Source organism: Lampetra planeri, chromosome 13 (assembly GCF_965212315.1).
Source record: "Lampetra planeri chromosome 13, kcLamPlan1.2.h2, whole genome shotgun sequence".
Classification (NCBI taxonomy): domain Eukaryota; kingdom Metazoa; phylum Chordata; class Hyperoartia; order Petromyzontiformes; family Petromyzontidae; genus Lampetra; species Lampetra planeri.
Genome location: NC_136119.1, coordinates 8252043 through 8269434, shown reverse-complemented (window position 1 = coordinate 8269434; position 17392 = coordinate 8252043). Strand labels below are relative to the sequence as shown.

Genomic DNA, 17392 nt, shown 5'->3' with positions numbered 1-17392 from the left:
ACCAAGAGATACAAGACGAAAATTTCAATGGTGGAATATTTAGCAGAAGTTAAAATTATAACATTATAACATGCACAAACTTTGAGATTTATAAAAGCTCCCGAGTCTAATAAAATTCAGCAGAGAATTACTTCACTGTATGGTAGTTATGAATCGTACCTCAATTAGGCAAATGTATAGTAGTGTGTTTTCTAGCACACACCTCTGGCCGATGCAGCTAATTTTGAATGACGCCCTTGATTGCCATGTGATTTACAATTACCGATAAGGCTGCATTAATTTACATAAGTATATCATGAAATATAATTAAAGATAAATGAATAAACATCACCTTGTATGAGATGCAAAGATATTCAGGAGTCCGTAAGGAGAGCCGTTCCTTAGGATTCTGATGATCATTTGCGTCTTGTTTCCCAAAACCGCTCCTCCGGTGGGAGAAGAGAGTGTGACCAGGAATATCTCATCCATCTCCGGCTCATCGTCTATAACTGCTGAGATCTCCAGGGGCTGCAAAGATAACGGCGTGTGTGTCATCTCACACGAAAAGCCCCGTCTGCCTGTGTGCACTTCTCACAAGCAACTCAACGTCAGCATCCGCAGCGGCAATGGCACGCACCTCTGTCCCGCAAGCCTAATTAACGTTGCATTTTTTTTAGACCAATTAATTGGGGGTCGAAATGAAATTGATTGAAACGAGATGTGATAATTGGGAATGCCAGCTTGCAACTCAATGAGTTAACTCTTCACTGCCCTGGAAATTGATTTTGTAGCAAGGCAGCCTTAATTAAAATTCTTTAGAAAAGATGCAATTATATATTTATAACTCTAAAATATTTATACACGCAGCCACTTATAATATGAATACAACCAGTATTGTTCCATCACAATATGTTATAAGTCAACGTAAATGCATTAAGTACAAGCCAATATCCACTCGACATGCACGTTGGAAGTGTTCTCGTCCTATACCTTTGATCTGACCCTGTCCTCCAGAACCACCACACCCTCAGACGGGGTCAGATCCAGCACGGGGCCAGAGCTATTGCTTTGTGTCACCCTGAACCGTACGCTCACACGGCCAAACACCCCGAGCTCGGGCTCCCTGACAATCAGCATCCGTGCGACGCCGTCTGCGACGGAGAACAGTACCGGCTCCGACAGCACCACCGCCTCATCCGAGTCGAAGGCCAAAATGCCGTGTGCGTCGTCGTTGGCCAATATGGTGACGGTGGCTGCGAAAAGAGGGAAATGGAGGAATGTATTCATGACATGCATGCAAGGGGCTCAATTGCTCACTGAATATTTTCTGGGTCGCTGGCGAAACTGAAGTAGGAACGTGACCGGTAGCTCCGGTAATAGAGTGAAGTATACTGGAGTGTTGTGTGCTGGGTGTGGATATATTTTCTGGGCTGTTGACCCGGGCAGACGCAGATAAAATGAAGCTGAGCGTACGAGTAACATGCAACGCAGTACATCCTTAATTTACATGAATAACAGCAACAAAAATCAAACAAACCAAAGCACCTCGCAACGCCGTACTCTATACTATGATTCAGCAGGTATAAGTAGGAAGGGAGCGTTGAGGTGGTTTCCTCCTTATCATCCTCAACAAGTTTTGATTTAAAGCTTTCGTGACTGCAGGGATTCATATTCTTGGTTCTTTCGGTAAAGTCTCGTAAAAGGGAAACAATAAAATATATTTTATATTTGTATCATTTTATTGTTTCCCTTCTACGTGACTTTACCGAAAGAACCAAGAATATATATTCCTCAACACGGTTTTATTTTAGATGACACCATCAGTGGACACAATTTTAACATCATAATCAGGACGACGTTTCTTTTAAATGTAAAACATGTTGTTGAAAACCATACGTGTGTCACAATATCCTGTACGAGTGGGGTAATGTTTGGTAGTCACCTGTGTTGAGAGGACCAATCTCTACACCTGGAGAAGGGTTGGCGATGATCAGTTGAAACCTTTCGATTCCTTCAGGAATAGTATCATTCACAATGTCTATCTCTAAAACTTTAATGTCTTCTTCATGCTCAAAAAATAATGTCTGGGTAGTAAAAAAAACAACAGCATTAGTCTAATCAGTCAATAAATCAATGACATTAATTTAGGACAAGTGAAAGATCGATGAGACAGACAGTCTCCTTTCAAGTGAGATCCAGGGTGTCATTCAAGAAATATATCATGTACTTTTGTACAAAATTTGGTACAAAAACAGTAGCGTTACTGTTATATTGAACAATAGTATTGTAATCACCAGTGAAACGTCGTACTCAAATTGTAAATGTTGCGGGTTTACTCTCCAACACAACGATGTGCTGAAGTAGCAGTTAATTGGCACGTTCTGTTTACGCGACAAACCTTACTAATTGTCTGTGTCGGGCGGTGGTGGGTGAACGACACAATTTACGCGATCTAACCCAAAAAAACACCTTCATTATGAGTTAGCGTTTTGACTTAAAACTTTCGTGATTGCAGGAATTAATATTCTATGGTTCTTTCGGTAAAGTCACGTAGATAGAAAAGTTTATAACAATAAAATAATAAAAAGAAAGTGAATAAAATAATACAAATATCACGACGTTTCTATCACAACAGAAGCATTTTATTTATTTATTTTTTTATATCTAAATGACTTTACCAAAATATCCATAGAATATGAGTTATCGGTATGGTTACTATAAGTAGTAATATTCACCCCAGCAGTGAATATATAGTCCAGTCCAAGTTCAGCATCCAGGCTCTGTGGGTAGCACAACACAGATGCCCTGCCGTAGGCCACTGGCCCCCTTTGTAACACCACTCTCAGCTTGCCCACGTCCTCCTGCACCACACTGCTGCAAATGCAACACGTATGGCAAGGCGACTTAATAATATAAAGGTAAAGTACATTCAGCATGGTTGGCTACGTACGGTGCAAAATAAGTAGTACATACATACAATAATAAAAAAACAAACCTTTCGTGTGAATTTGTGAAAAACGTAGGCAGTGCTAAACTACATCATTCTTTTCGCGGGAACAATTTTATTTGTAATAGTTACCGCAATTAGTATCATTGTAATCATTGCTGAATAAGAAAAGACATCAATGTGAACAGTATTAATATACATACACGTTACCTGTTTGTTTTCCAAGATATAATTCCTCCTGCTCCATCATTAGCTTCGATAACAACTTGCGCCACCAAGCCAAAGATGTCTGTGCCAGCAACGTCACAGTACGTTAATGAGCTGTCCATTCGAAACATATTACTTAGTAAGCTAATATCAAAATGAATAAAGAGCCATAATTCCGATATTTACCTTTTAGCTTATATCTAATTATTTCAGGTTCTTGATGGGATTGAATGCAGCAGATTTGAAGTTTGAAAAGAACATGGCAAAGGAAGAGAATCAAAGATGAAGAAAAGTCAAAAAGTTATTGAAAGGAAACAATAAAGTAATTAGAATTAGGTTACAGCAAGGCAATACATGGAAGCACCAAAGAAAGTATGTCAGAAAATAATTTCTCAAATGTTATACATTGAGCAACTATGAAAAAATAAATATGCACATACAAAAAACAGTGAAGTGACATATCCCCTATTAAACAATGCACCACACTGGAAAAAATCAGTCTTCCGATTTGAAATGTCAAAATTCCCTGCATAGCACAGGTGTGGAATGTGACGGGAGTGGAATGACAGCTGCTTACCCAGACGTGGAGGCCCAGCTGCTGTTGACACAAGCAACTGGACTGATGTCAGGTTCACCAAAAAGACCTCACTGACCTCTGGAATTTCGTCCTAGAAAAAAATACAAGGCCAAAGTGCACAGTATTTACACGAACGAGAAGCTCAATATAATGCCCCTCATCAATTGTGCAGGCACATGAAAAGTTCAACAATTAAACTGCATGTTTTATTTCATTCCTTGAAATTTTAACCTACCCTTACATTTTGCATTTACCTCCAGAACTGTGACACGGATGGACGTTGATGTCTGTCCCTCCTCTAGAATAAAGAATCCGGCCGTGTGCAGGTAGTCCTGCTTAGGATCTGCCAAAGCCATCTCTCCAGGCTCCAGTGGCTTGATGGAACCCCGAGAAGTCATATACGTCACATTCACTGCTCCTGTCAGCGAAATTATTACATCAGTCGTTACAGCCCGATGACACCATTGCAAAAAATTCAGAGTTCAATGGAAACATGTCAGGATGTGTGCAATAATTGTACGTGCTTGATATAATTATTTCAACTTTTGTGATTCGATGTTTGTGTGCTACCTAGGTGCACTGCTCTGTTCAGTCATGCTTTTCAATTCCGTTGGTGCTTTGAGACTTATTTTATATTTGTGAGGTGCGATATGATGATGATGATGATGACAAGGATACGCACATATGTGTGCATTGATACACTCATCTATCATAAATGTGTGTTGTTGGTTCAGCAATAGAGTCCATTTAAGCATTTAAATAATTTATGTTTTGGGTAATACATTATTTGCATACAAGCATGGACTCATCACCATTGATTGTACTGTGGCTAGGGGCATTTCTGAATGCACGTTGATTAAATAAAGAAAACCCATGAATTCGGTATAATTCTATCAAATAATCCTCAATCTTGCCTTGCAACAGTTTATCCAAACTGTAACGTAGGAGCAATTATATTAAATAATTCATGATCAATCCACTGTTGGATGAGCATTCATCACACGCCTGTGCTGCAACAATAATGCATCTTGCGCCTGCAGATGAACAATCCATATGAACGGATGTGATTGCTCCATCTCCATGGTGGTTCCCCTCTTGGGTGCATTCGCACCTCTGAGGTTGCCATGCCCATACTGAACACCTGCTAAAAAGAGCTTCATAGCGCATCGGATTCCTCCTGCAGTCTTAATACAGATTCTGATCACCAGTCGCATGGACAGGCAATTTTTTGTTCTTTTTTTGTGTGTGTGCCCTGCACACATCAATATGACTTATGCCTCTGATTGACAATCAACACGAGATGTCTCCGATTTGTGTCTGTCCCCCTGGTCCGTGCATTCATTTCTGCGTCTGTTCAATGCCATTCTGAGCATGCCTCTCTTTCGCGCTTCTTTGCGCATTTCTCACCTTTTCTGAACTTCCCTTCGTACGCGTCGATATTCCTGACCCACGCGGTCGTGCAGCGATACGAATTAATATGAAGTAAAAGCATTCTGATGGGAAATCAGAAACACCGCGCAAAGGCAGTGTACCCATCGTAGTCATCAGTGTTATTTGCCACTCTCCTCTGACCCACGCCCCGCCACCACATTCCCCTTGGCTCCTCCCCCCTTCCTCAGCTATATAATCCCTTGTCACAATCTGCTCTTTTGCCTACTTCAGCAATTTTATTGCTGTGGTTGTCACCACCTGTTGACGGACGCTTGTGTTGTGCCCGGAACGTCGTGATTTAATTTATTTATTTGTATCTTTTATTTTATTTTCATTTTATTTTCTTTACCTATGTGACTTTACCAAAAGAACCACGAATATGGATCCTTGCAGTCACGAAAACTTCTAATCTAGAAAAAATACCCATCGTAGGTTTTGCCTGTTGGTCTTTTTGCTGCCTTGCTCAATGTTGATAAATAGTATTCCTTAAATTGATTAATTATAATTTTTGACTTGCATACCATTTCCTCTATTTTGCACTCCTATCGTTGTTTTTGTATCGTTTGCCGCTGTAACTTGCTGCGCCCGTGCCCAGACTGAACACCTGTTACAAAGAGCTTCGTCGCCGATGAGAGAATTCCTCCTCCAGTCTAATTAAACATTTAGATGATTCTGATACCTTCCGAGCCAAACTCCCTGACGAGGAAGAGCGTGATCGTTGTGTTTCCCTCTGCTGTCGAGACGTATCGAGATTGAGGGGCAAAGCCGATGACTCCGTGCGGCTCGTTGCTGGCTGAGACAGTGAGCACGGCCTCCGACGCCTGCTCGTCAAGGGCCGCTGACCCACCCCACCACATCCCTAAAACACCGCAAAGACAAAGAACCCCCGTTATAGCCTTAACAGACTGTAGGGGCAAGAGCTGTTAGCGAGCGCCTATGAAGGCCGGCACGGCACGCGAAGTGACAGAGGTTAGTCATCAGATGTGACATTAACTGGGGTAGAGCTATAAGGAGAAATCCTGGCCTGCAACGATCATAGGCGGATGAAAAGTGCACAGGGCCAAGCGGTGTAGACGATGGGACGTGACCGACCAAGTGTCCTGACGTTGGACAGCAGAACGCCGTACACCTCCTCCTCCTCCGGGACTCCGTCCTCCAGCAGCTTCACCGAGAAGTTGACGCCGAGCGCCCCCTGAGCAGACACAGATGAGAGGATACACGGAGAGAAAACGAGCGGGGAATATATGTGTACTATAAATACATATGTATTATAAATGCATATGTATCTAAATAACGCATTACAATTGACTAAGAATAATAAACAAATTGGAAGACACTTTCATCTATGCTTTTAGAATTTCACAAGCTCACGAAGGATAACTTTTAAATGTGCACGTCATGCTATTGCTAATAGAAATGGAAAGGTTGTAAACGTTATTTTCTTGTTTTTATTTTATAACATACAAGACTTTTCACTTCCAGCTATTTAAATTTTCAGATATTTTCTTAATATTATATCTGAGGGATTGTACAACTGTCGATCTTGGAAGAGCATGCACGATAGTTAAATACACGTGTAAAGGAGTTCCAGTCGGGGTAAGTTTTGTAGCTCGTTCTTTATGACTCTTCAACAGGTGCAAGCCGCAGCACCTACAAACGTCTGTGAATTACTTCGTTCAGGCGCCACGGGCTCCCGTTACCAGTTCCTTTAATCCCATTCTCCCCCTTCTCGAACTTTCTCCATCTCTCCGCCAATCAACTCCGTTTCCCCTAACGCTCCTCCAACCGACACATTACGAACATTTCACGTGTCCTGGACTTTTCCAATTTAATCTCTCCGCCAATCAGATTTCAATGTTTCACCAACCCTCCAATCATGTTGGGTGCTCAAGACGGCAGCTCTCAATGTGACAGATCACCGATGGGAATTGAGCACATTGTTTGAACTCACAAGTCGTCACTCGGCGAGTATTGATTGTTTATTTATTTTTAATTCACAGGATATGTCTCTCGGCATCCCTTACACATGTGATGCATTGGAGTTAAAGCTTTTGTCACCTGTTGAGTTTTGTGTTTATAAAAATCATTATTATTGACTTTGTTTCAACAGTAACTGAGCCGACATTCTGTGAGTCCGAACCTCTGCAAAATGGATGGTTCCATTGTATGGGAGAAAGTTTCTCCAAATGCTCTTCCCTGTCATGGACCAGTCCACCATCACAGCGCCAGCAGCAGGCGCACTTCTCTCCACTCGGAGCAGCAACACGTCGCCTAGCAGCACGAAAACACACAAGTAACACGGCACACCACCAAGATCAAAATTATAAAAATGTCATCAGGGCTTACGCCGATTCCAGCACGCCTCGCCAGCACTCTTATGACCTCTGTTAGATGATGATGCAGCTGTTGCGCAGGAGACACACAACCTCCACGATCAGCCCCAACAGTATCTCACCATCTGCTCTTAGATCTTCTTCGTTTCAGTCGCCATACTGTCATGCAACTATGGTTCCATAGTCGGTGGGAGGCAGGGCCCACTCGCCAACTTTTCACCACAGCCATCTCGCTACCTGAGTGGACTGTGCGAACCTTAGTAATTTGGGTGACGTTTGAGCTGGCAGAAAAAAACAACTCTTGTAATTTTAATAAAATGGCAGTTGGGAGCCAGAGCAAGACGCTAGGTTGTAACCACACCTTTCCCAGATGAGACCCACGCGACCGCGTGGGTCTCATCTGCCTCTTTCGTAACCAACAGATTACCCAGGGTCCCACCACCCCACTATGGGTGCCATTGGTCTTCTAGTTACCTGGCCAGGTTTATTATGCATGTGTGGCAGTCATGATTTTATCTGTCTCATCAACCAACACACAAGTATTAAGGTTTATAGCGATATTCATTGCTGTCCAGTCGAACCAAATGGAATATATGCATGAAGTGACTATGCTGAATTTTGACCCAACGAGGGTGCTCTTGCTGTAACGAATAGTTTAAAATTGCCATGCAGGAAGCGCCTTTCATTGTCCTGCGATTAAATATGCTGTTTATTATTGTATAAGGATGTGTCGCTCAGTCAGCTGCATTCCCTTTTCTACAGACACGTGGGAACAAGTTAATGGAAAAAAATATCGGTGGAGAACATAGCCATGGGTGGCTATAGTGACGAGATGTTAACTATCTCGCCTAGTATACAGGAGGTCGCGGGTTCGAGCCCAGCCCTGACACCTGTATATTTGAAGTTTTCAAACTCTCCCTGCGGTCGTGTGGCCGGGTCTTCCGGTTTTTGCCTCCACATTTAGAACCGTGCTTTTAGAGTATTTGGCTGCTATAAATTTCCACAATGATAAGCCACTTCGTTGAGCTATCATTTGTGGCCAGGTCGTTTCAGAAAAAAAGAGCTAGAAATCTGAGTGAACCTTACGTCGTAAAAATTAACCCGTAACAACAAAGTTTTTCACTATAAATCCTTTATATGCGTGGCATCGGTTTTATTTTATTATTCATTTCTGTTTTTCTTGAGTAAGAGTTTCATTTTATCACATTGGTGTTTTAAATTAAATATGAAAAAAAAAAATTCCTAAAAAGTGGAAAATTTTGGAATTTTTTTTCACGAAAATAAATTGTCATGCACAACGAGTCTGTGTGCAAAATGTCAGCTCGATTGAATCACGGGAAATGGGTTAAAAAACGACCGAAAGATTTGCACGGTCGTAAGCATGCAAGCAAGCAAGCAAGTGAACTGAATATAAAGGATTTAAAAATACAAATAATTCAAATTGTATTTTAGTAGCCGAATGACCCAAAAAAACTGCTGAGAGGCCCTCCTGCCCGGCCCATCCTCCTCCCTCTTCCCCTATGTTCTGAAGCACATGCAACCTCTTCTGCCTACATTGCCATTCAGGCCACCGAGTAATTATGAGTATAATGGGGTTTTTTTTATCAGCCCAAGCAGATATTGTTAGAAGGCGTGGACCCATGTATGTAACCACAAATCACGTGACCAAAGAGTAATTCCTCGGCAACACGGCTTGCATGAACTCATTTCTTTTTCGGTCACATCTAAACGTGTCAAATGTCAGCTGAAAGGACTTGGGAGGCGCCCCGATTAATAAAAACGTTAAAGCAGTGCCATGTGCACGTTTTGCAAAGGGAGAGACAAGCAGAAATGGAGCATAGAAGAAGAACAAGAGGGAGAATTGACGAGGAAATTCGCAAGTCACGTTCAGGGTAAATAAATGTAAACCATCATGCAAACTCCGGTCACCCTCGCAGCAGCTTTTGGCTAGCCATCGAAGAAAGACGATCACCGAATCGTGCACTTTCAGATGCACTTTTGCAGCCATCCGGAACGCTCTTCCTACTGATATAAGGAAGCCACTGCAGCTATGCACTTTAAAAATTTAGATTGAAAACCCATTTCTTTAGAACAGCTTTTTGTGTTTACGTTTGTTGTCCTTCCACCACACCTCCGATTAGCACGGTCGCCAACGCACGACGCGAAAGAGATTCAACATGCACACATTGGTACAAACCTTCATCGCCAATGAAAGCCCTCGAGGCCACGTGGAAGCCAACCATGCCAGCCACATTGTCGTTGGCCAGTATAACCACAGTGGCCGCTCCTTCCCCTGGCTTAATGCGACCGCCGCCTTGCACGGCCGTCAGTGCCAGCAGAACGGTCTCATTCACCTCGCCAAAGTGGTCATCGACCACCCGCAGCTCGATGATTTTCTCCGTTTCGCCTGACGTGGCAAGGAACAAGGGATGTTTTTTTTTTATAATGCAGCCTCATTTTAAATGTATGCATTTGCTCATTGCATAAGGAATGTCACGATTTCTTTCTCCAAATGAATCAATGTAGCCCGCTGCTAATGATAATAAACTGTGCACTTTATTAAGCTCGGCGAATATAATGTTGAAACCCACGCGAATTATTGAAGCAGTTAACACTGAACACTGAACAGAGCATAACACCAAATAGCTACCACCAGCACTATGCTCTCATATTGTGCACAGTTACTTTTTTTTTATAACTAAAAATAGGAAAACAAACTGATTAATTAAAGTGATTTAAAAGATGTTTCACTTATAAACTAAACGAGCGTCAATTGGGTAAAATACATACATTTAAAAGGATGTTTAACAATGTGGGTAAAAGCATGACTGCAATAAATAAATATATCCACACACCTTCTTGAAAGAGAAGCATGTCATCATCAGCAAAGAAATCTACATTCCTCAGAGCTGTTCCCCCTTCGACAGCCCACGTCACATTGACATCACCGATGCTTCCTCCCTCTCGCTTCACGGCGATCTGCACAAATGACTGTGGACTCTCCTCGACGATTATCTCACGAGCATCCTGACCTGCTTGAGGTCCGGCGCTGCGTAGGATGAATGCCCCGTGTGGGTCATCGTTCTGTCTTATGATGACTCTGCAAGAGCTATCTCTGCCAACGTTTGGAAGGATCGTGTCGTCAGCGCTGGCGTCCGCAAGTTCGACGCCTGAAATTGACAGGCCAAACGCCTCGTCCATCTCCGGAACGTCATCTCCAAACAGAACGATAGGAATGTGGACAAACTCAACCCCTGGAGGCATGACAAAGCTTGACCAGGTCAACCCCTCGTAATCACTGCCGGACAAGGCCATTCTCCTCATAAGCACTTCCGACGTATACGTCTTCTTGGATCGTATTACGAATCCCGTTGAGTCGTTGAACGTCTCGTTCAAAGTTGGCATCCAATAACACTCGGCAGCAGAAGGCGTGGCTCTGTATTGAAAGGCCAGACAAGCCTGCTCTTGTAGACACGAGGCCGCACAAAACTGCAAAACCTCGGTCTCGTTGTTCGCGTGAAGGGGCAAGGGCACAGCAATTCGAGCAGTCGCACTCCCATTCACAGCTTCTTCAAAGAAATCCATGACGGTAGCACCACTATCTTGCGCCAATTCCAATATGCCGATTTCGTAGGTTCGGACATAAATACGCAGTTTTCCAAAAAGGCCACCACTGGAAAATGACACCACACAAAGGAACGAATATTACATCGCTATAGTGTGCACATCCAAAAATGGTTGAGGTGTAAATCAATATTGTAACTTCTCTGACGAGCACAAAACTATACTCAACAGATCTCGTCATTACCTCAGTATTCTGTTTCTTAGTTCCGAGCAATCAGCATAACGATGGTTAATCAGGGCTTTGGCAATTGTTTGCTTGGATGCTTTGACTGTGTACAAAAAAGTACAGTATTGTATATGGCAATAAAGTGTATGTGCACCGCATAATGTTTACAGGTAAACAAATCTTCTAACAGTCAAAAATAGGGGCTCTCCGATTCCAATTCTCAAGCTTATTTACAATGCAAGCTTTAACGTCAAGTAACTGAAACTGAAAACAGAGAAAATGGTAAATGTGGGGCGATTGCTTCCAGGGAGAAGTGAGGACTGCAGTTTTAGAAATTAGTGTCTCAAGGCCTTTACCTCTAAATCTTCATTATTTAAAAAAATTGCTCAGCACAAGCCCAAAGGGCAAAATTCAAAATGGTCAGCAACAAACACAATTGTTAAAGTTGTCATAGAACAAATGTTATACATTTTTTGAATCGAGCCAGATTCTAAGAACTCGAGAAAAGAAACAGTGGGAGGGAATTTCAAAATCCAGCCGTGCAAGGAAAGAAATATAAAGATAATTGTTTTGACCTGCAGCGTGGTGGCTGAACACAGTATGGATGAGACTAGTCAGTCCGATAGACTAGAGTCCTCAATATGGATGGAGGAATCAATGAGTGCAGTTCATGGGAGCAGTGACCTCCCAAGACACCAATGGGTGCAGTTAAACCGCTTCTGCTGTGACCAGGGAGTGAGGTGCTGCTTCCGAGCATCGATGGGGTGTGCCACGTGACAGCCCACTACTGTGTGAATGCGGGGAGCAGAAGACCATGGTGCACCATCGTCTATGAATGTACAGTGCCTCCGGGTGTGCCGGGCAGACTGGTTGCTCTGCACGTGCTGGAGGAGGAGGCTGCAAAGTGGCTCTGTGGCTCTGTGAACTAGCGTCGACTCAAAGAACATTTAATTATTTATCCATTTATACATTTTGTAAATGTATCTGGTGTTTTGACTCTGGAAGTTCGCGTGAAATAGCACTCGCTAAATAAATAAAATGGGAGCAATAGCCACGGTAGTCATGATAAAAGAGTGACAAGGGGGCGACTGACTGACCTGGCAACATTTCTACTTACATCCTGTGCAGGGTGATGTTAACAGTGTCTTTGTCGGACTGAGGCTCATGAACGACGTATTCTGGCCAGAGGAACTCCACAGTGCCATGGGGGTTGTCGTTGGCTGCCACGATGACCTGTGCCAGTGCCGGCCACCCAACCACACCACGGTTGGAGGCGTTCAACAATTCCACCAGAAAGACCTGCAGATCAAATGCATCGCATGGACGAAAGAAGTCTTTACTTCGAATTGCCACCAGAACCGGCCCTAGACCTTTGGGGGCCCTAAGCAAAATTTGGTTGGAGGCCCCTTTGATGTATGATTTTTTTCACCCATTAGCTAGCAGTGACTCTAGGGGGCCCTCTACTGGCCATAGGGCCCTTTGCAATTGCAAGGGTCGCTTAGTGGCTGGGCCGGCTCTGATTGCCACAGATATATTTTGAGCGCTGATGTGTGCATTGTATTGTTGAACTCATTTCGCACCGTACATTACCAATTGTGCTAATTGTACGAAGCCAACCTTCATAGGAAAAAAAGTGCTTCATTAATTAGTGCTTCATTCAGCCTTCATTAACCAAAACAACACTGCACAGTTGCAGCCATCTTGCCAATACATTGCTGGATGGGGGTCTTTTCGCGCCATGCAAGCTGTGGGGGTGAGTTCACATACTCCACCACGCTGGTCAGTGCAGGTAGGCGAAGGCAGGGAGCATAGTGCAGTGCAACATCTGACATTTCTGCACTGACCTCTGCAGGCAACGTGGCTCCCCAATTGGCAACCTGTAAGACCTGTGTTACGTACGGTTGTCGAAATTAGCGTTTTGCTACGTATTTTAATTCATGCCCCTCTTAGGCAATATTAACTCTTTTACAATAACAACAAAAAACCTCCTCGAAACCCAAGCAGCTTCACGAATTCCCAGCTCTCACCTCCTGTAATTCGGGGACGTCATCGGCGAGGACGTCTATCCGGATTGCGCGCTCCGTGTCTCCTGGCAGGAAAAGAACGTCGCCGGACGACCGCAGCAAGTCGTCGAAAGCCTCGACGCCCCCCAGCGTGGCCCTCCACGCGAGCGACACGCTTCCCACGGAACCGCCGGCTCGGAGGACAGCGAGGCTCACCGGCCGCGTGCCGAGCACCGGCTCCTCCACCAGCGCGAGCACGTCCTGCAGCACTGTAGCGAGGGTCGAACCGAAAGCGCGTGGCGATTTCACAGCACCGTTATATACGCGCTGCGGTCCACATTTTCTGTTCAATTGCCTGAGGATTTACGTGGAGGAAGAGTGTGGTACGCACTGCAGGACCTTTAAGTATTTCCTGCATTGAAATTGAGCACTTGGTAATAAGGAGTGAAGAACGAACAAAAATTACAGAGTACAAACATTTAAGTTTGCTGAATAAGAATAATATCCATTTTCGTGTTTACGAGCTAAATCCCTTGCAATGTGTTTGTATGCGTTCTATAAAGTAAAATGGCATTGCATTGGCGGTGGTGTTACCATTATAGGACAACACCAGCCGGCGTGAAACAAGAAATTGCAGGGCCACACCTTGATCTTTTTTTTTTCATCTTATACATACTACGAGTTTGCACAGAAGGAAACGCACTTACCGAAGTAGCCAAAGGGATCGTCTGACGGCTCAATGGTAACGATAGCAGAGGACACAGCCCCGAGCCGGGCCCCACCCGTTATCTCATCGATCAGCTGGACGGTGAAGGTCTCCTCCAGCTCGGGGCTGATGTCACTGATTATGTAGACCGGGACTGCCTTATAGGTCTCGCCCTCGTGGAAAAGAACGTCAGAGGAACCCACAGTGAAGTCTTCCCCTGCAGTTTGGCGGACGGGGCACAAGGGTGGCAGCTCACGTTGACACATCTACCGCCGGTCTACTTACAGAAACGGTCCGCTCAGAGCCGGCCCAGCCACTAAGCGACCCTTGCAATTGCAAAGGGCCACGTGGCCAGCAGAGGGCCCCCTAGAGCAGAGGTGTGGACTCGAGTCATGTGACTTGGACTCGAGTCAGACTCGAGTCATGAATTTGATGACTTGCGACTCGACTTGGACTTGCATAACAATGACTTTGTCCCACCTATGAGATGTGGACTCGAGTCATGTGACTTGGACTCGAGTCAGACTCGAGTCATGAATTTGATGACTTGCGACTCGACTTGGACTTGCATAACAATGACTTTGTCCCACCTATGAGATGTGGACTCGAGTCATGTGACTTGCACTCGAGTCAGACTCGAGTCATGAATTTGATGACTTGCGACTCGACTTGGACTTGCATAACAATGACTTTGTCTCACCTCTGCCCTAGAGTCACTGCTAGCTAGCGGGTGAAAAAAATCATACATCAAAGGGGCCTCCAACCAAATTTTGCTTAAGGCCCCCAAAGGTCTAGGGCCGGTTCTGGGTCCGCTGCATCCGTAACGTTTGTATACCTGTGCTGTATTTATGCCGGCACGTGGTCGATTGGTCCATTTGGAATGAATGCACGGGACTTAGCGTCTGTCCACCCAGCAGTATAAATGGAGACACCACAGCTTGGCGATGAGTAAGTCACGTGTGGTGGGGTTAAAGCGTTGGTACTCCAACCTATTTCAAGAGGTCTGGCCAGCGTGCAAGAGTAGGCAAAATACCCGAAAAAGGGCTCATCTAGAGCTCCCTCTACTGGAGGTCCTTGCGACAATAGTGGCATGGGCATGCAATTACAGAGCCACACCTTTACGATTGCCTTCAGCCTTGTGTCATTGTCCTTACCTATGCGTGCAGTGAACGGTATCGTCTTAAACTTGACTGTGACATCTCCAAACAGACCCCCTGTCCTGGTCACATTGATGAAGGAGCCGGACAAATCTTCAGACACGAGCACCTTGGCAGCGGAGAGCTGAAGCACTCCGTTGGCATCGTCATTGGCAGCGATGACGATCCGAGCCACGGTGTCTGCCAATGGCCCAAGCCGTGGAGGATCCACGACTGTGAAACGTAGAGCACACACCGATAGCTTAGAGGGCCCATGCCATGGTGCACACCGGCCCCGTGGCATTGCGGGCAGGGAGGGAGGAGGTCGCAACTATGGGGGTGGGGGGGGGTATGCAGCAGCGTATGCGATGCATAGGGGCAGTCTGCCATGGACCAAGCCCGATTAACGCATCTGGCTATCATAGCAATAGAATATAACAATTGTGAGCATTGTACCTTTACATATTTGATTAACACTTCCACTGTGAGACTGTCTTCCTCAACCCGATACACGGTGGAACTAAAATAATATATATAGTTATAGCCTACATATAATTGTATACGGGTTAAAAATATCCGTTGGTATTTCAGTAAAAGTGAGTCGGGAGAAATAAGTGAGGTCCATAGTCGTATCGTTGCGTCCCTGGCAGGGGGGGGAGGGTAATAATGCATTTATTACCAGATAATTAAGTGATAGATGTCGCAGTCTCTCCTGTATGTACGTGTTGAACTTATATCGCAACGTACGTAGCCAACCCGTACACATGGGGTGTGAGGGCTTCATCAGAATGCATGATAGACAAGAGCAGATAATATCGCTAATTCTGGTTTGTGGTCAACATTTGTTCAAAGGTTGTCTAACATTGACTGTGCAATGCCCCTTCACTGAGTTTCTGTATGCCGCCCTTTAAACAATATCACACTGCAGGGTTGATTCCCACTCCGTTTTACTGGTACTGCAGAGTTTGTGGTTATTAGCTTTGAAATCAATTTTAAAGAGGTAAAACAATCATTATTTTTAAAATAACAATTCAGTTATTAGTAGTGTGTCAGAACTTGCAGGAACATTATCGTTACCTTTGACGTCTCCCTTTAAAAGGCTCACGTTCAACAACCTCACAAGCAACGTTTCAGCCCTTTCTGGCTCATCATCGTTCACAATAGGTACGGAGAGAAAAGCCTCGCTCTGGTTTTCTTTAAAAATAACACTTCCAACCGTTGCAAGGTAATCTCTTTGCTCATTTGCCAGCAAGGTGTGTGGAAGCATTTGGGACAAATACTCGTCGTCTTCAACGGTAGAGAATGCCACTAATACCTCGCCAGTAAGGCCTTGCGTTCGAACTATCGTAAGAGTTGCATTTCCCGATTCCTCCTGCACTATAGCCGAGTGGCTGCTCTTTGCGAAAATGAATACGCCATACGGGTCATCGTTAGGAAAGACGGTTAACGTAGACGTGGCATCGGTTCCCAGTCGGCCGGCTGAAACATTCGCGAGAGTTATCGTGAAAGTCTCCTCCATCTCTGCAAATGCATCGTCTGCAATCCAAAGCGACACGTTTCCCACCATTTGACCAACATCGAATTCAACTTTGCCCGTCTGGGTCACAAGGTCGTGGTCAAAATCGGTGACCACCTTCCAGTAAATGGTCACTCTGCCAAGATTTCCACAAGACCGAATGACCTGCAACAGATAAAATAAAACAATTGAGAAGTATATTTACGCAGACATTTTCGTAATAACTTTCAATATTCGGTACTTAATTAGATATTTTTTTGGAAAGGAAAAAAAAGTTCTCTTTCCATGAGTAAAGAATGCTTGTACTTACGTGAAGTGTGACGAGGCTTTGTTCAGCATTTTCATTACCAAAGACGGACAATGATTCTGGTGCAAAGTTAAACACTCCGTAAGCATTGTCAGAGGCATCGATGATAACCTCTATGCTCGAGCCCCTGTCAAGATCAGCTGAACACAGATAGACGGACACATACACAACACACATTACTTCAGGTGAGAATCACATTATTTTAATTGTGAATTAGTAGTTAGTACATTTTATTCACTTCAGACTGCTATGTTAACTGCAACAACAAAAAATGTACCCATTTTTATATTTATTAAAAAAACATATCAGACTTTAACAAGTAAATATATAACATCAGCAAACTCTCTCAAGTCTGTAAGCAACCAAATAAAACGTTTATAAGTGAAGTCACTGGCTTACGAACAGTTTTCATGCAATTCTATAATAAGCACAAGTGAGCGGTGACACTTTGGTTAGTGCA

The 17392-nt window shown here is 44.1% G+C and overlaps 1 protein-coding gene across 1 annotated transcript in view; it reads right to left on the bottom strand.

Annotated features, from left to right (window-relative positions):
- Nucleotides 1-17392, bottom strand: part of ADGRV1 (adhesion G protein-coupled receptor V1) — a 103127-nt gene that overhangs the window by 59109 nt on the left and 26626 nt on the right. Inside the window, exons 27-45 of the mRNA XM_078600104.1 lie at nucleotides 16936-17072; nucleotides 16187-16790; nucleotides 15128-15343; nucleotides 13975-14190; nucleotides 13292-13536; nucleotides 12382-12563; nucleotides 10330-11147; nucleotides 9672-9881; nucleotides 7282-7412; nucleotides 6234-6333; nucleotides 5821-6000; nucleotides 3965-4128; nucleotides 3711-3801; nucleotides 3320-3349; nucleotides 3137-3215; nucleotides 2715-2853; nucleotides 1922-2063; nucleotides 970-1232; nucleotides 332-507 (exon numbers count right to left, since the gene is read on the bottom strand). Coding sequence (XP_078456230.1) covers nucleotides 332-507; nucleotides 970-1232; nucleotides 1922-2063; nucleotides 2715-2853; nucleotides 3137-3215; nucleotides 3320-3349; nucleotides 3711-3801; nucleotides 3965-4128; nucleotides 5821-6000; nucleotides 6234-6333; nucleotides 7282-7412; nucleotides 9672-9881; nucleotides 10330-11147; nucleotides 12382-12563; nucleotides 13292-13536; nucleotides 13975-14190; nucleotides 15128-15343; nucleotides 16187-16790; nucleotides 16936-17072 — 4123 coding nt within the window. The remainder of the gene's footprint in view (nucleotides 1-331; nucleotides 508-969; nucleotides 1233-1921; nucleotides 2064-2714; nucleotides 2854-3136; nucleotides 3216-3319; nucleotides 3350-3710; nucleotides 3802-3964; nucleotides 4129-5820; nucleotides 6001-6233; nucleotides 6334-7281; nucleotides 7413-9671; nucleotides 9882-10329; nucleotides 11148-12381; nucleotides 12564-13291; nucleotides 13537-13974; nucleotides 14191-15127; nucleotides 15344-16186; nucleotides 16791-16935; nucleotides 17073-17392) is intronic.